The sequence below is a fragment of the Oncorhynchus kisutch genome, linkage group LG6, assembly GCF_002021735.2.
Source record: "Oncorhynchus kisutch isolate 150728-3 linkage group LG6, Okis_V2, whole genome shotgun sequence".
Classification (NCBI taxonomy): Eukaryota; Metazoa; Chordata; class Actinopteri; order Salmoniformes; family Salmonidae; genus Oncorhynchus; species Oncorhynchus kisutch.
In genome coordinates this window covers 17,934,961-17,958,699 of record NC_034179.2, presented here as the reverse complement: position 1 = coordinate 17,958,699, position 23,739 = coordinate 17,934,961, and the positions used below count along the sequence as shown (strand labels likewise).

The following is a 23,739-nucleotide window of genomic DNA, read 5'->3' as shown; positions in this document are numbered from 1 at the left end:
AGAAAGGAGGGCAAGAGAGGAGAGATAAGGGAGAGTGAAGGAGGACAGAGGGATGGAGGGAGAGAGAGTGTGGAGAGAAGAGAGAAGGGAGAGGGAGAAAGAGAGAGAAAGAAAGCAAGAGAGGAGAGAGATAAGGGAGAGTGAACGAGGACAGAGGGATGGAGAGAAAGAGAGCGAGAGAGAAGGGAGAGTGAAGGAGGACAGAGAGATGGAGAGAAAGAGAGCGAGAGAGAAGGGAGAGTGAAGGAGGACAGAGAGAAAGAGAATGATAAGGGGAAGACAGGAAGAAGAGCGGGAGTAGGAGACAGGGGGGGGAGCAAAAAGAGAGGGGGGAAGGGTTAATAACAGGATAAATGCCAAATTCATGACCATACATGTTGAATGCAAAAGGTTGACCAGATCTGCACCTTGTGTGCACTCATGTGTGTGTGTTTATATGCATAGAATGACATATTACAAATAATGTATTAGTAATTTAATTGGATCTCTCTCTATGTGTGTGTGTGCACCTCTGGTATGTCATAGCCCATGAGCTACCAGTGGTGCGATGCTGGCTAGATGCTGGGTCTCGTGGATAATGGCCAACACATAGAGAATCCTGTCTGTCCTCAAACAAACACTCTCTACCTCTCCCCAGAACACTATCTACTGTATCTATGTCTGGCATTGGGCTGGGGAGGGAGGGGGAGTCAAAGAGTGAAAAGACAAAAGGGAGAAACATATTTGTTTTAGTCTCCTTTGGGAGAGTCTGGCTGCCTTATACTAATGATGTCCTGGCCTGTGTCACACTGTTCATGTAAAAAGAGTTTGCAGTGATGACAAACACAATAATAATCATTTACATTTATAGAGCGCTTTTCATTTACAGACGTAAATCAGAAAGCTCTGGTGACAATACCATAGTGTGCCATCACAGCAGCAAGATTTGTGACCTGTTGCCACAAGAAAGGGCAACCAGTGAAGAACAAACATCATTGTAAATAAAAGCCATATTTATATATTTTCCCTTCTGTACTTTAATCATTTGCACATATTATGACAAAGGTCATCTCTATATTATTTTGGAGCTATTGTGAGTGTAACGTTCACTGTTCATTTTTATTGTTTATTTCACTTTTGTTTATTATCTAGTTCACTTGGTTTGGCAATGTTAACATATGTTTCCCATACCAATAAAGCTCTTAAATTGAGAGAGAGAGTAGGAGAGAGGCAGAAAGAGAGGGAGTAGGAGAGAGGCAGAAAGCGAGGGAGGGAGTAGGAGAGAGGCAGAAAGAGAGGGAGTAGGAAAGAGGCAGAAAGAGAGGGAGTAGGAGACAGGCAGAAAGAGAGGGCGTAGGAGAGAGGCAGAAAGAGAGGGAGTAGGAGAGAGGCAGAAAGAGAGGGAGTAGGAGAGAGGCAGACAGAGAGGGAGTAGGAGGCAGAAAGAGAGGGAGTAGGAGAGAGGCAGAAAGAGAGGGAGTAGGAGAGAGGCAGAAAGAGAGGGAGTAGGAGAGAGGCAGAAAGAGAGAGAGTAGGAGAGAGGCAGAAAGAGAGAGAGTAGGAGACAGGCAGAAAGAGAGAGAGTAGGAGACAGGCAGAAAGAGAGAGAGTAGGAGACAGGCAGAAAGAGAGAGAGTAGGAGACAGGCAGAAAGAGAGGGAGTAGGAGAGAGGCAGTAGGAGAGAGGCAGAAAGAGAGGGAGTAGGAGAGAGGCAGAAAGAGAGGGAGTAGGAGAGAGGCAGAAAGAGAGGGAGTAGGAGAGAGGGAGTAGGAGAGAGGCAGAAAGAGAGGGAGTAGGAGAGAGGCAGAAAGAGAGGGAGTAGGAGAGAGGCAGAAAGAGAGAGGCAGAAAGAGAGAGAGTAGGAGACAGGCAGAAAGAGAGAGTAGGAGACAGGCAGAAAGAGAGAGAGTAGGAGACAGGCAGAAAGAGAGAGAGTAGGAGACAGGCAGAAAGAGAGGGAGTAGGAGAGAGGCAGTAGGAGAGAGGCAGAAAGAGAGGGAGTAGGAGAGAGGCAGAAAGAGAGGGAGTAGGAGAGAGGCAGAAAGAGAGGGAGTAGGAGAGAGGGAGTAGGAGAGAGGCAGAAAGAGAGGGAGTAGGAGAGAGGCAGAAAGAGAGGGAGTAGGAGAGAGGCAGAAAGAGAGGGAGTAGGAAACAGAGGGGGGTGGGCAGAAAAACAAAAAGAGAGGGGGAGAGAGGAGAGTCAGAGGGTTAATGACAGCTGAAGGATAAATGCCAATTTCATGACCATACATGTTGAACGCTAAAGGTCAATGAATTTGTGACGTCTGGCGGCAGAGCCACATGTTTTGATCCCCACCCGTTTAGATAAAACATGTCATTTTTTGTCTGTTTTGCATGTTATTTTACCATTAATGTGTCACACATCAGTTTGCAATGTAAAAAAATAAAAAATAAAGCTGCATACAAACATGATCTCCTTTTTGTTTTCTTGAGTAAAGCAGCTCCAAAATGCAGGTGTTTCAGCCTAGCTCAGTGCTTTCTGTGGTGGTGGGGCAGCCAGTGGAAAATACAGAGCGTAGGGGTTGGTAACATTCTCGAGTTGCGCCTTGATTGGCTCAGTGTTCTGTCACTCATGGGGACACTACGTCGCTGCAAAATCTACGAGAAGAGCTCGAAAATGTAAGCCCCTTGGGTGCTGCCATAGAGTCCCATTAGAAGTACTCTTCCAAGAAGGCTCAATCAATGTCATTAGCCACAGAGAAAATTGCGTCAAATCACATACCTACCGTAGCTTTGATTGGACTAATCATGTCGACATCATAATTTCAAAATCTTAGCTAGAAAACTAGCAGTCATCATGACAATCTACTGGCAAATCCTTTTCAATCCATGTCATATTAAAAGAAATGATGAAGAAAATGACAGATAAAACGTATCGGTGCTCATCAGCCATTCGACATAAACATTACACAACAAGTTGTAAATCTCAAATTCAATTTGGAAGGAATCAGTGGCTAACTGCAAGCATTGCAAAGAAGTCACTATCCTGCTATTCAGTGGAGTAGGTGTGATGTCCAAATCTGGGTTTAAATGGTCTCTTTTCTAAGCTTAAGGGAGAAAGATTTATCAAATGAATTTGGGACAGATTGACTGTCTCATGCTAATGATGTCCTGGCCTGTGTCAGACTGTTCATGTAGAAACAGTTTTCAGTGATGACAAACACAATAATCATTTACATTTATAGAGCACTTCTCATTTACAGACGTAAATCAAGGAAGCTCTGGTGTCAGAAGCTATTTATTATCAGTCTTACCTGTGAAGAACGCCAGGAAGGCGTCTGGTTGATAAGATGGTGCCGGAGAAGAAGGCTGACGTTTTATGTGTCCCCAACCAATTGTGTTTTTTTTGCGTTGGAACTTATTTTTTAAACTTATTTTGTACATTATGTTGCCGCTACCGTCTCTTATGAACGAAAATAACTTCTGGACATTAGGACTGTGATTACTCACCACAGACTGGCAGAATCCTTTTTTCCCCTTTAACGAGTATGATATACTGCTCTCCCAGGAACAGGCCCAGATCCCTGTCATTTGCGTGAAGAGAAGGCAGAGAAAAGGGGGCCATAGGGCAGGTGGCCGAGAATTTGTAGGTGACTGAATAAACCCCCACTTCCTTCCATTCTGCTAGCATACGTGCAATCTTTGGAAAATAAAATAGATGACCTACGAGGAAGATTAAACTACCAACGGGACATTAAAAACTGTAATATCTTATGCTTCACGGAGTCGTGGCTGAACGACGACAATATCAACATACAGCTGGCTGGTTATACGCTGTACCGGCAGGATAGAACAGCTGCGTCTGGTAAGACAAGGGGCGGCGGACTATGTATTTTGGTAAATAACAGCTGGTGCACGATATCTAAGGATGTCTTGAGCTATTGCTCGCCTGAGGTAGAGTATCTTATGATAAGCTATAGACCACACTATCTACCTAGAGAATTGTCATCTATATTTTCCGTAGCTGTTTACATAACCCCACAGACTGAGGCCACATTGAATGAGATGTATTCCGCCATAAGCAAACAAGAAAACGCTCACCCAGAGGCGGCTCTCCTAGTCGCCGGGGACTTAAATGCAGAGAAACTTAAATCCGTTTTTACCAAATTTCTATCAGCATGTTAAATGTGTAACCCGAGGGGGGAGAAAAAAAACTCTAGACCATCTTTACTCCACACACAGACACACACAAAGCTCTCCCTTGCCCTCCATTTGGCAAATCTGACCATAATTCTATCCTCCTGATTCCTGCTTACTAAAATTAAAGCAGGATGCACCCGTGAATCGATCACTAAAAAAGTGGTCAGATAAAGCAGATGCTAAGCTATATGACAGTTTTGCTAGCACAGACTGGAACATGTTCCGGTATTCCTCCGATGGCATTGAGGAGTACACCCCATCAGTCATTTGCTTCATCAATAAGTTAATTGACGACATTGTGCGCACAGTGACAGTACGTACATACCCCAACCAGAAGCCATGGATTACAGGCAACATCTGCACTGAGCTAACGGCCAGAGCTGCCACTTTCAAGGAGCGGGACTTATAAGAAATCCTGCTATGCCCTCTGACGAACTATCAAACAGGCAAAGCGTCAATACAGGATTAAGATCGAATCGTACTCCACCGGCTCCGACGCTCGTCGGATGTGGCAAGGCTTGCAAACCATTACAGACTACAAAGGGAAGCACACCCGAGAGCTGCCCAGTGACACGAGCTAAACTACTTCTATGCTCGCTTCGAGGCAAATAAAACACTGAAACATGCACGAGAGCACCAGCTGTTCCGGAAGACGGTGTGATCACGCTCTCCACAGCCGATGTGAGTAAGACCTTTAAACAGGTCAACATTCACAAGGCCGCAGGGCCAGACGGATTGCCAGGACATGTACTGCAAGCCTGTGCTGATCAACTTGCAAGTGTCTTCACTGACATTTTCAACTTCTCCCTGTCCAAGTCTGTAATACCAACATGTTTTAAGCAGACCACCATAGTCCCTGTGCCCAAGAACACTAAGGTAACCTGCCTAAATTATTACCAACCCATAGCACTCACATCTGTAGCCATGAAGTGCTTTGAAAGGCTGGTTATGGCACACATCAACACCATTATCCCAGAAACACTAGACCCACTCTAATTTGCATACCGCCCCAACAGATCCACAGATGATGCAATCTCTATTGCACTCCACACTGCCCTTTCCCACCTGGATAAAAGTAACACCTATGTGAGAATGCTATTCATTGACTACAGCGCAACATTCAACACCATGGTGCCCTCAAAGCTCATCAATAGGCTAAGGACCCTGGGACTTAACACCTCCCTCTGCAACTTGATCCTGGACTTCCTGACGGGCCGCCTCCAGGTGGCAAGGGTAGGTAACAACACATCCGTCACGTTGATCCTCAACATAGAGGCCCCTCAGGGGTGCGTGCTCAGTTCCCTCCTGTGCTCCCTGTTCACTCATGAATGCACGGCCAGGCACGACTCCAACACCATCATTAAGTTTGCCGATGACACAACAGTGGTAGGCCTGATCACCGACAACGACTAGACAGCCTATAGGGAGGTGGTCAGAGAACTGGCCGTGTGGTGCCAGGACAACTACCTCTCCCTCAACATGATCAAGACAAAGGAGATGATTTTGGACTACAGGAAAAAGAAGACCGAGCACGCCCCCGTTCTCATTGACGGGGCTGTAGTGGAGCCGGTTGACCGACCACATCACCAACAAACTAACATGGTCCAAGCACACCAAGATAGTCATGAAGAGGGCACGACAAAACCTATTCCCCCTCAGGAGACTGAAAGGATTTTGCATGGGTCCTCAAAAGGTTCTACAGCTGCACCATCAAGAGCATCCTGACAGGTTGCATCACTGCCTGGTATTGAAACTGCTCGGCCTCCGATTGCAAGGTACTACAGAGGATAGTGCAAACGGCCCAGTAAATCACTGGGGCCAAGCTTCCTGCCATCCAGGACCTCTATACCAGGCGGTGTCAGAGGAAGGCCCTAAAAATTGTCAAAGACTCCAGCCACCCTAGTCTTAGACTGTTCCCTCTGCTACCGCACGGCGAGCTTGGTGTCTATTGTTAGCTAATCTAGGGGTTAAGGTTAGGAGAAGGACTAGCTAACATGCTAAGTAGTTGCAAAATAGCTAAAAAGGTAGTAAGTAGTTGCAGTTCCTAATAAGCTAAAGGTTGTCCGTGATGAGATTCAAACACGCAACCTTTGGTCTGCTTGACGTTCGCGTAATACGCCCACACATCCACCCAGACCTACCATCCTTTTTGCCATAGGTATCCTGGTTATGTAACCATACCAAACGTAACATATCGTACTAATTTGAGGGTCCTGGATTTAAGTTTACGTTAAGTCTAGTCTATGAGACCAGGGTGATTTTCTCTAACCCTAAAACAGCCTTTTTCTTGTGGGGACTGGCAAAATGTGCCCACTTATTCCCTTGTAAAGACTTCTGGTCCCCACAAGGATAGTAACACACACACACACCTACACCTGGTTCCACAAGATCAATGATTGCTCAACAGTGCTGGCAGGTTTTAACAGCTGACTGAATGTAAGCATTACTGTGCTGCATTCAACAGCTCTGAGAAAATAATCAGTGGAAAGTGTTTATTATCATTAAGAGCCAACATGTTTCAGCATCAAGGTGCAGTTTCTTAAATTAAAGCACTACACTGCCACTCAGCAGGGGGCTTCATCAACTTGGCTGCATGGTTCTGTAGAAACAAGCCCGACCTAGAAAGACATCCTTGTAAATGCAGAACTGAAGCTCGGGGGCTTTAAATCTTTAATCTTTAATCAGTGTGTAACTATCAAGTGACGTCATTCTATTCATTGGAGTGATCTGCCAATAACAACAGGAGGGGGACTGAGGCATGAGCTTGCCGTTTATTATTGTTATCAAGAAGTTACCATGGTTACCTGCATTGAAATACAATACGATAAACCTCAAGCTTTGTGAGAAAGCTCCAACTCCATGACATGGGGTAGAGAGCTACTGGATTATTACACAGACAGTAAATCTTATTGGCAATTAGATATGTTTAGTAAGTACATTCTCCTCTACAAGATATTCATGTACAATATACAAGTTAAAAAATATAATTTGTTTGTTTGCATTGAGTTCAAAAAATGTTTTTTATGCTTTCCGGTTGACAAAGTGTTTTCAGGTATGGAGAGCACTGGTTTGTCAAACAGAGTATAACCAACACATACTGTATAATGCATAGGGAGGCAGATCTATGCATGTAGATGCTTTACGTGACAGAAAGACAGGAAATAAGAGATGAAGCTGTTTCATCATGATCAGAAGAGTAGACCAGGCATTGAGGAGCAGGCAGCTGAAACAGCAGTATTCTCTGGACACACACACACACATCCTTTCACACACAAATCCTAACACCACGATACATAAAAACACCAGAAGCAGGCCAGAATAGTGTTCGACAAACAAACACACACACACACACACACACAACAATGAAAGGGCACACTACACACAGCAGATACTAAGGATCCCCTAACTCAGTCAATGGAGGGTCTCCACCCAGCAGAGAAACAAACAAACCATTCAGAAGAACAACAACTGCTCTGATACACAAGAAAAGGATGAAGACACCGATCTAAAGTGTTTCCCAGCACAGCTGATCCTAGATCAGTGGTTAGGGGTAACCTGGAGCCCCAGAGAGGCTGAGAAAAGGGGTGTTCTAGTCCTCCCTAGTTGCTAAGGACGGCAAACTTACATCGACCAATCCAATAGTGTTTAAATCATGAGAGGGAGTGAACAAGTGCACACTTCTGAGAAAAAGTGTGGAAAATTAGTAGGTCTTGAGAATGTAACTCTGGACAAAAACAACTTCCTCCTCAACCCTACCTGCGTTACACAAAGGGCTGATCTGAAATGGCACCCTATTCCCTATATAGGTTAATACTTCTGTCCTCATAAGGCTCTGGACAAAAAGTGTGCATAGCATTACATTGGGAATAAGGTGCAATGCCAAACAAAGACAAAGGGCTTTAACCAGTAATCATGTGTAGAATGGAAGGAGTGTGTTGGTGAAAAAAGGCTAACGTTACATGTTAGATTGTTACCATGATAAAGTACATACAAAACACATATTAAATGATTGTATCAACCTGGAAACAACCCTTTCCAGAATACTGTAGTAGAAAATAAGCACTTATTTCCATATCGACAACAGACTGATAAAGTAATGTGGTTAAGTGTGATGCACTTAGCAAAATAATAAACGGAGAGACTGAAAACTGCACATTCAACTGTGTAACACCAATGTAGAACAAAGGAATTTGCAACTGACTCCAACTGTGTGTCCTTGACCTAATTCAGCCAACCAACAGTGGGCCTGTAGTTTCCATGACAACCACAACAATGAATACTAAAATTGCCAGAGATAACAAATGTGGGTAGCTTCTCGAAACAGAGAAAGTTAAGTTCATGTGGTGCTTCAAAAGTACACAACAGGCATTCATCTTTAAAAAGAACAGAAGAAGCACAAAATGTAATAGTATCATTACGATGTTTGTTTAGAAAATAAAGAAATGTAAAACTTTTTTGGGGGGGGAGGGGGCAGCTACGCTTCAGTGGCGATGCCTGCTGCGGACTGGCATAAAGAACAAGTTACCCCAGAAACTCTCAAACCGTTTCCATAGTAACTTTGACACAGAAGAGCCTGGGAGGAAGCACCCAACCTATTGCCTCGTCCCCTACTGTCTGTGCTGTAGACAACTCTTCTAACGTTTGTTGTCAAAACAGGACTTACATACAGTATGAGGCGAGGCTACTCCACCAAACCTCCAGAAACTACCAACTACCCTCAGACCCCACATTAGAGCTTAGTGGGACCACAAGGCACCCAGGGAAACAGAGTTCTAGCCAACATCTCCCCCCAGGGTACATGGCTTGGGCTGTAGCCCTTATTTTGCAATGGGAATGCTGCGTTAAGGACATCAGTGTGAGGAATGGTAATTAAGGGAGACAGTATTACATAGTGTGGCAACAACAAAAAAACATGTCAACAAAAACATGAAATAAAAAAAACATTAAAAAATAATAAAATGTCTTTAAAAGGCAAAACCAATATCCTCCCAAAATACTGAATAGTAATCCACTGGTAAGAGACTACAATACCCAGAATTCTTCCTTCAGTAACAGAAAACATGACACTTAACATTATCACTGGAAATATCCCTTTTTTCTCAAAAAATGGTTTAGAGGGAAACCACTGATTGGCTGAGACGTTGGATGATACCATTTTGGGTTTTGGCACAGGCCTTTTTTGAGAAGGGCTCACTCATCTCACTAGCTCCCAAAATAAACTAGCTACGTGTTTCTTTCCTTTAGTTAATAAGAAAAAAGACAATAATTCATGGCAAAAAAGGGAGAGAGAGTGGAACAAAGACAAACAGAACAGGTTAGCTAGGTTGTTCTCCCTCTGGTGAGCAGAGTGCCGCTAGTCTCAGCCTGGGTCTGGTCTGAGACAGGTTTAAACTCAGGCTGACCTTTAGTTTAAGGGTTTAGGCTTGTTATTAAGTTGGGTCATTAAGCTCGTTAGGGCTCTCCAGATATTCACAGTGGTTTATAAGGGGACGAGGCGGCTACTGTTCCTAGAGAGAGAGGGATGAGAAGGAGAGAGGGATGAGAAGGAGAGAGGGATGAGAAGGAGAGAGGGAACAAAAACCCCTCCGTTAATCTCGGTTCTCTTGTAGACCTCTCTCAGATTTGAGTTTTTCGTCATTTTACATTTTCTTCTTTTCATTGTAGTAATTGTCGTCTCAGGCGTTCAGGTACGGCTGACAAAAAAAATGTAATTCCTGAGAGAGACAAAGGGAGAGAGATGTCAGGGCATTTACAAATAACAAAACAAATATTTTAAAAAATAAGTTAGTTCCAAAAGATCCAACCACAACATGAACTCAAGACATAGTTCCTATAGTTACCTGGGACAGCATTGGGGTCAAAGGGCAATCTCATCTGTAGCTCTTCTGCTGCTGCATCAGACCGACATTCTCATACACTCTGGAGCAGTCCTCCCTCATTCTACACACACACACACACACACACACACACACACACACACACACACACACACACACACCCCCCCCCGAGAGAAACACATCAGCCAAGGTATTTCTCAACTGAAGCTGACTAGCTGAGTGCTAGTTTGATTATACCAAAAATTAGGAACACCTTCCTGATATTCAGTTGCAGCCCCCTTTTGCCTTCAGAACAGCCCAATTTGTCAGAGCATGAACTCTACAAGGTGTGGAAATCTTTCCACAGGGATGCTGGCCCATGTTGATGACAATGCTTCCCACAGTTGTGTCAAGTTGTCTGGATGTCCTTTGGCTGGTGGATCATTCTTTTTACCCCTTCTTTCTCCCCAATTTCTCGGTATCCAATTGGTAGTAGTTACAGTCTTGTCTCATCGCTGCAACTTCCGTACAAACTTGGGAGAGGCGAAGGTCGAGAGCCATGCGTCCTCCGAAACACAACCCAACCAACTGCTTCTTAACACAATGCACATCCAACCCAGAAGCCAGCCACACCAATGTGTCGGAGGAAACACCGTACACCTAGCGACCTGGTCAGCATGCACTGCGCCCGGCCCGCAACTGGAGTCGCTAGTGCGCGATGAGACAAGGATATCCCTGCCGGCCAAACCCTCCCTAACCCGGACGACGCTGGGCCAATTGTGCGCCGCCCCATGGGCCTCCCGGTCGCGGCCGGCCACGACAGAGCTTGGACTCGAAACCAGAATCTCTGGTGGCACAGCTAGCACTGCGATGCAGTGCCTTAGACCACTGCGCCACTCGGGAGGCCATGGTGGACCATTCTTGATACATACGGGAAACTGTTGAGTGTGAAAAACCCAGCAGCGTTGCAGTTCTTGACACAAACTGGTGCGCCCAACAACTACTGCCATACCCCGTTCAAAGCCACCAAAATATATTTAACAAGTGACATCAATAAGGGATCATAGCTTTCAACTGGATTCATCTGGTCAGTCTATGTCATGGAAAGAGCAGGTGTTCTTGTTTAGGTTGTATACTCTGTGTAGTAGCTGCTAGTTGGTAGGTACTCACTCTGCACAGGTGGGGCTGGGGGTGCAGGGAGGCAGAGGGCTCTGCAGCTGGTCTCCACCAGTCAGGTCAGATAGAGAATACTTAATGTTGGTGTACTCCCTCCCCTTTATCTTACTCTTCTGTTAGAGAGAGGAAGGATGTTAAAGAAAGACTTTCACGGACACGCACACACGGGACACACACGCACCTGTTCCTCCTCTATGCGTCTCTGCAGTGTCTCTATGTAGTGCTGGACAGCCATGTAGATGAACCTGTACTGGGCCTCAGTCTGAACCATCCCAGACCGCTGGGAACGAACCATCTGGATGCTCTTAGGAACGTCTATGTCACAGTCCACTCCTACAGAGACAGAAGAGGTTAGATTAGGAACATCTGTGTCACAGTCCACTCCTACAGAGACAGAAGAGGTTAGATTAGGAACGTCTGTGTCACAGTCCACTCCTACAGAGAGAAGAGGTTAGACTAGGAACGTCTGTGTCACAGTCCACTCCTACAGAGACAGAAGAGGTTAGACTAGGAACGTCTGTGTCACAGTCCACTCCTACAGAGAGAAGAGGTTAGATTAGGAACGTCTGTGTCACAGTCCACTCCTACAGAGAGAAGAGGTTAGACTAGGAACGTCTGTGTCACAGTCCACTCCTACAGAGACAGAAGAGGTTAGACTAGGAACGTCTGTGTCACAGTCCACTTCTACAGAGAGAAGAGGTTAGACTAGGAACGTCTGTGTCACAGTCCACTCCTACAGAGACAGAAGAGGTTAGACTAGGAACGTCTGTGTCACAGTCCACTCCTACAGAGAGAAGAGGTTAGACTGTAGACACAGATACCCTTGGGGTCTGAACAAGGCAGAAGCTTTCTTTATGGAAATGATCTCATGTAGCAGAAATAGATGAAGTATTTGCACTCACCTTTTTCCCTGATGACGTCAATGAGGATGTCAATCACTATGAACGTTCCTGTCCGTCCAATACCAGCACTGGAGAGAGAGAGGGAATTAGAGAGCAACAGTACATATAACTGTGTGTGTGTGTGTGTGTGTGTGTGTGTGTGTACCTGCAGTGCACCACTATGGGCCCAGCCTCTAGAATGCTCTCCTGTTTGAGGTTGACCTCCTCTAGGAAGTCCAGAACACCCCCGGGGTCTGTAGGGACACCATGGTCCGGCCACGCTCTGAAATGGTACTGCCACACTGTCCGCTCTGTGTTACCCTGAAACACACACACATTTTGAAGTAGCATGCATGCTCACATACACAGCTAAGGACACACTTCCCCCCCAAAAAACACACAGAAAAAACAGTCCCTCCTCTTACCTGTCCAACCTTGGACAGTTTGAGTTCTCGTAGGATGTAGTCGTGAGCAGACGTCTCTTTGACGTTGCGGACACGCATGATTCCATACTCCTTCAGAGATGACATGTCTGGCCAGTACTTCACACACTTACTCTGTGGGGAGACAAAGTATCTCAACTGACGTGCACACTTCTGCCCCAAAGCCACAGCAGCAGTTCACACTGAAACCTATGGTGAACTTAACTAAACGACGGAGAGTTTTGACTGTGTGATATTAGATTGCTTCTTGTGTAAATATTTTCTGTCTGGATTTGAATGATTTGTATGGTTTTCAGAGATGCTTGACATGGAGAACCACAACAGCAGTCAGCCAGTTACCTTTCCCCTCTCCACCTCCTTGGTAGTCATGACGATGACCCGGGAGTTCTCCTGGAAGACCATCCTCCAGAAGTCACTGATGGTGTTCTGTAGACAGCCCTGCGTGGCGATGTAGGACTTCTTCAGCTTGGTGCTGTTACACTTCCACTCCAACTCCGGCTAGAGAGAAAGAACAGTTCCACTGAGACAGGCGCTGGATGTAGTAGTGTGTAGAGGAAAGCAGACTTAAGTGCAATGCAAACAAAGTAACATACATATGTCTTAGCAGTCCACGTCACGCACTCAATGAATGAAACGACAAGACAAACAGCGTAGCTGCGTATTCATTTGTATTTCGCAGAGCTGTCACATACAGGAAATTGCAGATTGTGCTTGAAATAGAGCTGTACGCAAGTGTGTGGAGTTTACCGTGAGGTCATTTCAATACCATATTGTGTGTGTCTGACAGGTGTGTGGAGTTTACCGTGAGGTCATTTCGATACCATATTGTGTGTGTCTGACAGGTGTGTGTGTGTCCTGAGAATGAAGTGAGTTTACCATGATGTCAGTTACTACCATGATGAGATTGGCGTTAATATAGTCCGAGCCAGCCTCAGATCCATCCCCATCATTCAGCACCACACGAGTGTGATCAACTAGAGAGGGAAAGAGAGAGAAAGAGAGAAGAGTCATGATTAAAATCAGACCAATATCCAGGCTCTGCATACTGCAACAACAGGGGGGGGGGTGTCAGTCAGTCGTGATATTTGATAGGGTATGATGTGTGTGTTCTCTCACAGGGCAGGATGTTCTTGTATCGGTTCTTGTTCTTGTTTTCAGCTCTCTGCCCCTCCTTACGGCTGTAGAGAAGCTTACACTCCTGCTGCTGCAACGTCTGGGCGGGACAAAGGAAAAGGGATACTTGTTAAAAGTCTATGGGTATCTGCTAGCATGCTAGCAGATACCCATAGAACTCCAGTCATTGCGCTAATGCTAGTTAGCAATTGCGCAAGGTAACAACTTCCATCAAGCTGCACACAGAGACATAAATATTGTATCCATGAGTTCATCCGACTCTGTGGAAGTAGATAAAGGGCATCATTGTCAAAATCTCAAAGTATCCCTTTAAAAATGTATCCTCAACGTATTGCTTTAATCTATTTCAATAATTCAGATGTGGAGCGTGGCTAGGTTATCGGGAGACAGACAGAGGACATGTGAGAATGTAGCTTGAGCATGTACAACGGTATAAAAAATACTTTTCCTGACATAAGAACAACACTACATGAAATACTTATTTTGAAACGCAATGGAGCCTCTCTTACCTCAAACTCTTCCCAGAAGCCCTGTTTGACCTTGTCCGTGGCCTCGGCCAGTTTACTGAGCTCTCTCACTCTGCTCTCTATCTCTGCTGCATTGATACGCGTGGTGTTCAGGGGCTGGGGAGAGACGCATACAAGTTTAGAAACAAGAAATCTATGGAATATTAAAGCTTCTGAAAGACAAAAAGGGCATAAATGATCAAGATCAGGGGAATGATATGTAGCTTGCTGACAAGAGAGAGAGAGAGAGCAGGATGAAGAGCGACCTGTTTGAGTTGCAGCACCGTGCCCAGTGTCTCCACCATGGGGTTCTTCTTATAGTGCTCCACCAGGTCTGTCAGAGAGTCAAACTTCTCTCCTCCACCAACGTCATACTTTAGGTCATGCTGAGAAACACACACAATGTGGACCGTCCCTTCACCCACAGAGATATGCGAGAGGCTCTTTGACTATTTTAAATATCATGTAGTGTATCTGTGGTCATAAGCCACATCTTTAGCTCGAGGGAGGGAGGGGAGGGAAGGAGGAAGGAAGGGAGGGGAGGAGGGAAGGAGGAAGGGAAGGAGGGAAGGAGGGGTGTAAAAAAAAGGACCAAAAAAAGGAAATAGTCCTTTACCTGGCAGCGGATCATGACATGTGTCACCTTGGGCTTGTTGTCGCTGCTGTCCGTCTTGTCGTCGCCGGTGCGGACAGACAGAACGAAGTCTCCAGGGTGGCTCTGGCTCTCTCTGACCAGGAAACTACCGTTCTTTCCCTTCTCTGTCAGCAGCTTCTCAGCCTCCCGGCCTGACAGGTGACCATGGAACCACCTGGGACACACACACAGTTTATAGAACTCCACTGACATAGACATCAAATCCACTGGATTGGTGGCTGAAGCAGAGACGGACTGACACTCAGGCTAGAGAGGTACACACACAGACAAGCAGAGACAAACACTGTGTTGTTTCAGTGTCAGAGCTCACCTCTCAGAGGTGGGGTCAGCACAGTTGAGGGGGTATTTGAGCTCGATGACGTCTCCATTCTTCTCCTTGAGTTGCCCGTGGTGCTCCATGTAGTACTGAACCAGCTCAGCCAGGGTGGCAAACTTCTCCCCCCCGTACAGGTCATAGTAATCCCCTGTGTTCTGGATCTTAATGTGGGTGACCGCTCCGTTACGTCTGCCCAGGAGAACACAGGATTGAGAGAAAAAGGAAATATTAAAACACACCCCTCATCTAAAGCTGAAACAGTCTGGTACCCAGGCCATTATCTTCAGTTGGCCTAATCAATTACAATAAAGGGAAATGGTAGAGTATAAATTGGGAAGGTGTTTTCTTGTATGCTGTCAGCCTGACTAAACTAAATAGGCCCCATAGATATTTACTCCTAAAATGTCAACCCAGCTTACATTAGCTCCTGTGTCTGGTGCTACAATAACTCACCTGACAGAGAGGGTGAAGTCTCCAGGGTTGCTCTTGCTGGGTCGGGCCAGGAAGCTCCCGTCCACCCCCCGGGTTAACAGCAGGTTCTCAGCCTCCACCCCTGTGATATTGGGGTGGAACCACCTAAACACCACATCATCATCACAGGTCAACTAGCTAGCTAAGTGCATTTGGAGAAATAGGCTACACCGCTTAAAAACAAAAGAAACATTTCCAGCCACGACAGATTCATGGACCACACCACACCCATTACCAGCTTTCACAACAAGGTAGCTGTCATTGTCCTGCCTATAGTTTCATTTGTATTTCATCATAACTCTATTGTAATTGCCAGTGAGTCATCTTCCCAACTTGGTTCAAGGCCCTCGACTTAACCTCTGGTAGATAACAAGCAGTCATAAATCACAGAGATCACTGGCTGCCTAGAGAACATATGTGGCCTGAATATAATGGTGTGCAGTTTCAAGTTTTAATGTCACAAGCAAAAGTACAGTGAAATTACTTTCTTGTAAGCCCAAAAATACAGCAATCAATAACAATGTAAAATTGAAAATAACAAAGGTAGAACAAAAACATGCATTTTTGTTGTAATAATAAGATGAACATGATAAAGTAAGCAAGCATAGAATACAGGGTCAGTTCCAGTACCGTATGTACAATGTGCAGGGAAACTGGACGGTGAGGTAACTAGGCATCAGGATATATGATAAACACAGTAGCAGAAGCGTATATGATGATTATATGTGAGTGTGTGTGTAGAGCCAGTATAAATGTATGTGCATATTATCCATAAAATGGAGTGTTTGTGCATTCGGAAAGTATTCAGACACCTTTCCTTTCACGACATGTTAAGTTACAGCCATATTCCAAAATGAATTTTAAAATCCTCAATCTACACATAATACCCCATAATGACAGAGCAAAAACAGATTTAAAAAAAATGTTTGTAAATGTATTAAAAATGCTTAAATATATATATATATATTTTTTTACATAAGTAGACCCTTTGCTATGAGACTCAAAATGTAGCTCAGGTGCATCCCGTTTCCATTGATCATCCTTGAGATGTTTCTACAACTTGATTGTCATCCACCTGTGTTCAATTCAATTGATTGGACATGATTTGGAAAGGCACACACACACCTGTCTATATAAGGCCCTACAGTTGACAGTGCATGTCAGAGGAAAAACCAAGCCATGGGGTTGAAGGAATTGTCTGTAGAGTGCCGAGGTAGGATTGTGTCGCGGCACAGGTCTGGGGAAGGGTACCCAAAACGTTCTGTAGCATTGAAGGTCCCCAAGAACACAGTGGCCTTCCATTTAAGAATGATGGAGAAGTTTGGAACCACCAACACTCTGCCTAGAGCCGGCCGCCTGGCTAAACTGAGCAATCGGGAGAGAAGGGGCTTGGTCGGGGAGGTGACCAAGAACCTGATGTCTACTCTGACAGAGCTCCAGAGTTCCTCTGTGGAGATGGGAGAACCTTCCAGAAGAACAACCATATCTGCAGCACTCCACCAGTCAGGCCAGTACAGAGATCCCAGGTGAACACCTGTTCCAGAGCACTCAGGATCTCACTGGGGCGAAGGTTCACCTTCAAACAGGACAATGACCCTAAGCACACAGCCAAGACAACGCAGGAGTGGCTTCGGGGCAAGTCTTGAACATCTCTGGAGAGACCTGAAAATAGCTGTACAGCGACGCTCCCCATCCAACCTGATTGAGAGGATCTGCAGAGAATGGGAGAAACTCCCCAAATACAGGTGTGCCAAGCTTGTAGTGTCATACCCAAAAAGACTTGAGGCTATAATCACTTCCAAAGGTGTTTCAACAAAGTACTGAGTAAAAGGTCTGAATACCTATGTAAATACTGTATTTCAGTTTTTATTTGTATACATTTGAAAAACTATGGGGTATTATGTAGATTGTTACATTACAACCTTATTTCTCATCAATGTGGAAAAAGTCTAGGGGTCTGAATATGAATACTTTCCGAATGCACTGCGTGTGGGAGTATTTGTGTGTAGGGCCCTGTGAGTGGGCATAGAGACAATGCAACAAATACTATAATAAAATACACAAGTTCAACCTGGATAGTCCATGTAGAAATTTTGTTAGCTATTTAGCAGTCTTATTTTTATTTTTTATTTTACCTTTATTTAACTAGGCAAGTCAGTTAAGAACAAATTCTTATTTTCAATGACGGCCTAGGAACAGTGGGGCAGAACGACAGATTTGTACCTTGTCAGCTCGGGGGTTTGAACTTGCAACCTTCCGGTTACTAGTCCAACACTCTAACCACTAGGCTACGCTGCCGCCCCATGGCGGATAGAAGCTGTTCAGGAGCCTGTTGGTGTCAGACTTGATGTACCGCTTGCCGTGTAGAAGCAGAAAGAACAGTCTATGGCTTGGGTTGTTGGAGTCTTAACAATTTTCCAGCCTTCCTTTCACACTGCCTGAGAGGTCCTGGATGGGAGGGAACTCCGCCACAAACCCATGGCACGATTAGACAGATGAGTATACAGATCATATTTACTTGGGTCCCAGCCCATGTGGGGGTGGAGGGGAACGAGACAGTTGATGTACTGGCTAACCAAGCACTTAGAATTGTTTGTTGTATTTTCAATTAGCAAAGCAGAGGCAAAAAAGCCTGATATGGGCAGAGATGGCAAGGAGCAGTGGAGGAGATACTAAGAGCAGGCATTTATTTCAAGTACAGAGGAAAGTCGGAGGTCGACAAGAAGGGACAAAAGAGAGGATGCTATTATTATAAGATTAAGGGTGGGACACAGCTAGTTGAATACGTCCTTAAATGTGATAGGAAAGCATCCAACAGGAAAGTGTGATTATTGCCAGGAAGACCATGGAGCATGTATTACCACAGAGTGGGCAGTATGAGGGAAAGAGTCAGATCTAGTATGAGGGATAAGGGGATACAGGAAATGAGTTGAGTATATTGAGTAGAACGCCATTAGATAGTCTCAAATAGTGTTTAAAAAAAAAGAGCAACAGGGCTGGCAGGTAGGATTTAATTCTCCCAGTCTCTGGCACACTCCAGTACCGTAGGTGGCGGTAATGTACCATGACGTTGGATGCCATCGTGCCGATAAACCCCACAGAAGGAGGAAGCTCAGCCCCAGTGAGGTTCCCTTGCTGTTCGTACCACCAAACGATTGAGGGCGGTTCTATTGCCATACCAAGCAGAGATGCAGCCAGACAAGATGCTCTCAATAGTACAGCTGTATAACTTGTACTCAGATGTCATGGGCACAACAATGCAAATCAGGATAAAGAAGATTGATGTGGGGGAGGGTCAAAATCAATGTACGACTAAAGGATGATGTGAGAATTATTAGAATCCTGATTTAATCAGAAAATCACGTGTACAGTGATTGACATTGAACAATTGAAGTCTGTATCCATTTACTGAGTACATTGAGGTTGGTATCTTTCCAAAGAGCATACAAGCATGTCGTTCAAAAGGAGCCAGATGCATTGAACCCCCTTGGCTTCTCAGCTGGAACTGACAGCTAGGTCCCCCAATGGTAGCTAGTTAGCTAGATTTTCTTGTTTGCTTATTAGTAATTGTTAGCTAAGCATTCATATTTATAATTGATAACTAAACACGTCTCCAAAAATGTTATGGGCAGAAAGCTTGTGAATAGCTCACACACAGAATTGAAAAGGTAACTGCATTGTGGGCTTCAATTTCACGGATGCCCATTGCCCAATAAAGAACCTAGTTAACATTACCACATACTAGTTACCGTAATGTTGCTGGCTCCAAAACACCGACAAGGCACATCCTTGTCAAATACGACTTGTTTTAGGTCGTTAACTGACGATCACATACATTCATCATCAATGGGATTATCTTGAAAATGTAAACAGTTCTAGGCTAATGTTAGCCGACAGGCTAGTTAGTTGGATACCTAGTTTCCATCAGATTGCTTTCCATGATCAGTCCTTACCTCCGAGATGTCATTTTTTCAAACCTTGTTTCCTCGCGCTGGTTTATCCAAATATTGTGTGTGTCTTCGGCAGTCTACTCCCAGCAAAAATGCCTCATAAGGTCCAGACTCCGCTCAAAACGGGAAAATGTTTCGATTGGAATTTTTTACAACAACAAAAAGTCCATAGGCCTCAGCCCGGAGACTTCAGAGAGCGAGTCGATTGTTGAAACGTCACCAGATATGCGACACTTTAATTTGTTTTTTTCAATCGCATAGTGCTGACTAAGTTTGACCCTCGCTTTTTCCCGTTTAAATCCTTACGTGGCAATCTCGCCGAAGCTAGCTAGGAAGTTTACAAAATATCCTCAATTTGTGCTTGTTCTGAGCCTCCTGCTGCGATACATGTGCAATTTTAGGGGATATTTGAAATCGCTGGTACCCAGAGAATCTACAATTGTCACGTAACGCTAGCTAAAATCTAAGCATGTTCACTGCTTCAGAGATCGTTGTTCTTCTTGTGTTCATGTCTGCCACAGCGTCCGGCTACTTCGTTAGTATAGACGCTCATGCAGATGAGTGCTTCCATGAGCGGGTTAACTCGGGAACCAAGATGGGCCTAATGTTTGAAGTTGCTGAGGGGGGGTTTTTGGACATTGACGTTGAGGTGAGATGGTATTTGTGCTTTTGTGATTGATTTGGTTTGACTTGCGCAAAGGTGGTGGGGGGTGGCTAGCGAGATGGCTATTGTAGCTAGCCAGTTAGCTTAATTGCTAGTCACAAGCCGACTCGCATGCCACTTCGTATAGTTTAATTTATGTTCTTTGTAGTTTAAAGTTAACCCACTGCTGGTTGTGATCAATAATTTTAGCTTAGTTGGTAGCTAACTAACTAGCCAGTTCGCCTCTTGATTTTACTTATCTGGCCCGATTAGTGATACAGGAAGTTTGAAGTTAGCTAACTACTCGCTGCCATTCCTAACAGCTGTAAGTGTCAAATAACATAAAACAGGTCATCCACATTTGTTTGACAGCTGACTAGGTACTGCTCCACCACGTGATGTATTCACCACCATATAGTTGAGAATTGTAGTCATGCAAATAAGATCCATATTTTTAAGGGATTTCACAAGTGTGGTGCAGACTGCCCCAATCCACCAACCACTGAATGAAATATGTTGCAACAACGGTCCAGACAAAAAATATTGTCTAGCACACCACAACTATGTTCCAACATGAGTTAGCTAATATGTGTATGATATTGTCTACTATGTAGATAACAGGACCTGATGGCAAGCAGATCTACAAAGGAGATCGAGAGTCCAGTGGAAAGTACTCCGTGGCAGCTCACATGGACGGGACCTACAAGTTCTGCTTCAGCAACAAGATGTCCACCATGACACCCAAGATCGTCATGTTCACCATCGACATCGGAGAGGCACCAAAGGGACAGGACATGGAGACGGAAGGTAGGCTTTAGTGTGTGTGCGAATGAAAGGCAGACCCAGTGAAATGACGCTGCCATGAGCAGCACTGCAGATATTGAGATGAGCGAGATGTATGACTTTGTTTTCACATGGTCACACAGTATCTGCGCATGTGCACAGGTTCGCTTCCTGCTGGTGACAGTGTGGTAGCCAGGGCACCAAAACAGCAGAAAAGTTGAGCTTTGCGCTTCAATTCTCATAGTTGTTGTGGAGATTTACCTACTATGCTGTTGACGTTTTCTGACTCTACATCATATCGTGAAATCTACTTTTAAGCTCTATTCATATTTGCCAATTGCTATAATGGATTATCACATTTCTGTTTTCACATACTATTCCTCTTTTCTTTATGGTTCTATTGTTGTATCTTTCTCTTCATCCTTTTGACTGGGTTTGACTGGCTTTCGCTTCACCCAGGTGGAGAGAGTTGGGATGGTAGGGTTCTCGCCTCGCCTGGAACTATGTTTGCCCAAATGCATTCGGTTTCCTCTAACCTAAGTTGAATGAGTTTTTCAGTGCAATCTAATGTTCACAAATCACCACTTAGTTACATTAGTATATGTTGCCTGGAATAACCCCTCACAATTTATAGATGCAGGAATATGTTGTGTGCATGATTTGAGACATCTAAGACATAGTAGTAATGTATTGTAGAGCATTTTATATGCAAAGCACAACTTTGTTTGGAAGTTGTCTTTATTTTTTACTCTAATATGCATGTAATTTTCACTAGAGTGTTGTGGATTCTACAATGATCCTAATTGATTGGTTGTTTGTTCTGTTCCAGCTCACCAGAACAAGCTGGAGGAGATGATCAACGAGCTGGCGGTTGCCATGACGGCCGTCAAGCATGAACAGGAGTACATGGAGGTCCGGGAAAGGATACACAGAGCCAGTGAGTTACACATACTCCGCACATTAAATAAGATGGTGTCAGAATAGACTGTAGTTAAGAACCTGTTAACTTAATTGTTGTGTGTGTACTGCAGTGTTTAGTGCTGACAGCCAGTCTTGAACTTATTAGTCATTGTTTTCTTTCCATCCAGTCAATGACAACACAAACAGCAGGGTGGTTCTCTGGTCGTTCTTCGAAGCCCTGGTTCTGGTGGCCATGACTCTGGGACAGATCTACTACCTGAAGAGGTTTTTCGAAGTGCGCCGAGTTGTGTAACACCTCAAACCTTCCCCCTGTGACTTCCTGTTGTACTGTTATTTCAGCACAGAGACAGTGAAACAGTCACTCCTTGGAAATGAGACTCTTGGTAGATTTCATTAAAAGTCTGAGTACAAATTGGATCCCTATTATTTAAAAATAATAATAATGTTTTACCCTTTTACCCCATCTGTTATTTCTGTTTTTATGTGCTTGTTACTGTTGTATCTGTTTTGGACTCTAGACCTTTCAAAGATCATAGGGTTGATGATGTCAAGTTTGATTTATTTTCTCATCACTACGTAAGCAAATGATTTGTTATGGATTACTCCACCCAGCTTGGTCAACAGCAACTACTAGCCATGCACTAGCCAGAGAGGTTGTCTGTCTAGTCAGTGGATGGGATGTATAAAGTAACAAAACTGGGACCGGCATTTGAGAGATGCAGACTGATGTTTATGCAACAGTGTGTCCCTTATTTGACCCATCTTTTTGACACCTTTGCAATTGATATGACCAACTAGTTAATATACAGTATGCATAAGCTCAAGGTGAGACACTTGGGGCTTGTTCAGGAGAGTGAAATATCCCAGAACGTTCATGTAGAAATGTATTGTGCAGAAGCGACATGCTTTTCTGTTATGTAGAATAAAGAGTTGTGTTGACTCTATGGATCATATTTCTATCTACAACCTTCTGAACATAGCATCCTGCTAAATATCCCTGAATATCTGAAGGTGTTGTATTGTCTGGGAAGCAGATGTTTTTGCTCTGGTTGCTTTTGAGTCAAAGATCGATGACATCTAATCCTTCTGAATGTGTACACGGGCAGTGCAGGGAAAAGCTGTATACTCCCATTTTACCACAGATGGGTTATAGTAGATCAGTGTTTACTCAAACCTGGCCATGGGGATCCACTGGGCGTGCAGGGTTTATTCTAGCTCATCACTCACACCTGTTGCAACTAATCAATTATTAATTTAACCCTGGATTAGATGATTCAGGTGTGTTAGAGCTGGGCTGGCCGAAAAGACCCGGACCCCTGTATTTGCCTAGAATCAGGAAGGAAGAACACTGTACTAGATTATATTGGATGTGGGCAGGGGGCTGAAACTATATTATGATTGTCAAGGTGAGGTAGTTGCTTCAACATTTTGTTATGGTGACTGGTTGTAATTTGGGGTGGGGAAGGTTGGGGGCTCTACTTTGTGGCAATAAGCTGTTTTTTTTCTTCTGCAACATATTCAGTGTGGTGCAACATTCAGAACATTGGTATGTCGATGTATAAGAATGGACATGACTAGAGGATTAATTCTAGGCCTATCCTGTCTATAATCTATTTGAAACACCATAAATGTTGTGTCTTACTGAATATGCCTTAGTTTTGTACTTTACATGTTCTGATAAGCTCAGCTATAACTGTCACGTGAGACTGGAGTGACGACTGAGGAGAAATTAGGTCAAGTCACTCCTGAACGTCATCAATGAAGTTCTGCAGCATGTAAAGAAATATGCTTGTCTGTGGATCCAGGTTTATTAAAACAAATACAATATTCTTTAAACATGCTGTTTGGTTTCGTTTTGTTTGTCTTGACATGTATTATTTATTGGTAAAATATATATATATTT

The 23,739-nt window shown here is 44.3% G+C and overlaps 2 protein-coding genes across 5 annotated transcripts; one reads left to right on the top strand and one right to left on the bottom strand.

The window, feature by feature from the left end:
* Positions 1 to 6,893: 6,893 nt before the first annotated feature.
* ptpn11a (protein tyrosine phosphatase non-receptor type 11a) lies at positions 6,894 to 19,711 on the bottom strand. 3 transcript variants are annotated; one of them, XM_020484981.2, is made up of 16 exons: positions 19,493 to 19,711; positions 15,522 to 15,644; positions 15,063 to 15,257; positions 14,714 to 14,906; positions 14,364 to 14,483; positions 14,101 to 14,214; positions 13,574 to 13,670; positions 13,334 to 13,431; positions 12,797 to 12,955; positions 12,440 to 12,571; positions 12,181 to 12,335; positions 12,036 to 12,103; positions 11,315 to 11,466; positions 11,128 to 11,246; positions 9,982 to 10,081; positions 6,894 to 9,855 (listed from the first exon to the last, which is right to left on the bottom strand). In XM_020484981.2, exons 1-15 carry the CDS (start codon positions 19,504 to 19,506, stop codon positions 10,012 to 10,014), a joined length of 1,809 nt encoding a protein of 602 aa, XP_020340570.1. In that variant the 5' UTR covers positions 19,507 to 19,711; the 3' UTR covers positions 6,894 to 9,855; positions 9,982 to 10,011. The 3 variants fall into 3 exon arrangements, with proteins under 3 accessions (XP_020340570.1, XP_020340571.1, XP_031682186.1); XM_020484982.2 differs by having other exon boundaries at positions 13,352 to 13,431; positions 19,493 to 19,669; XM_031826326.1 differs by lacking the exons at positions 6,894 to 9,855; positions 9,982 to 10,081; positions 11,128 to 11,246; positions 11,315 to 11,466 and adding an exon at positions 11,790 to 11,917 and having other exon boundaries at positions 19,493 to 19,673.
* A 22-nt stretch (positions 19,712 to 19,733) lies between these two features.
* tmed2 (transmembrane p24 trafficking protein 2) lies at positions 19,734 to 23,672 on the top strand. Of its 2 annotated transcripts, XM_020484984.2 has the most exons (5): positions 19,777 to 20,138; positions 20,747 to 20,939; positions 21,375 to 21,392; positions 21,745 to 21,852; positions 22,004 to 23,672. In XM_020484984.2, exons 1-5 carry the CDS (start codon positions 19,959 to 19,961, stop codon positions 22,126 to 22,128), a joined length of 624 nt encoding a protein of 207 aa, XP_020340573.1. In that variant the 5' UTR covers positions 19,777 to 19,958; the 3' UTR covers positions 22,129 to 23,672. The 2 variants fall into 2 exon arrangements, with proteins under 2 accessions (XP_020340574.1, XP_020340573.1); XM_020484985.2 differs by lacking the exon at positions 21,375 to 21,392 and having other exon boundaries at positions 19,734 to 20,138.
* Positions 23,673 to 23,739: the final 67 nt, after the last annotated feature.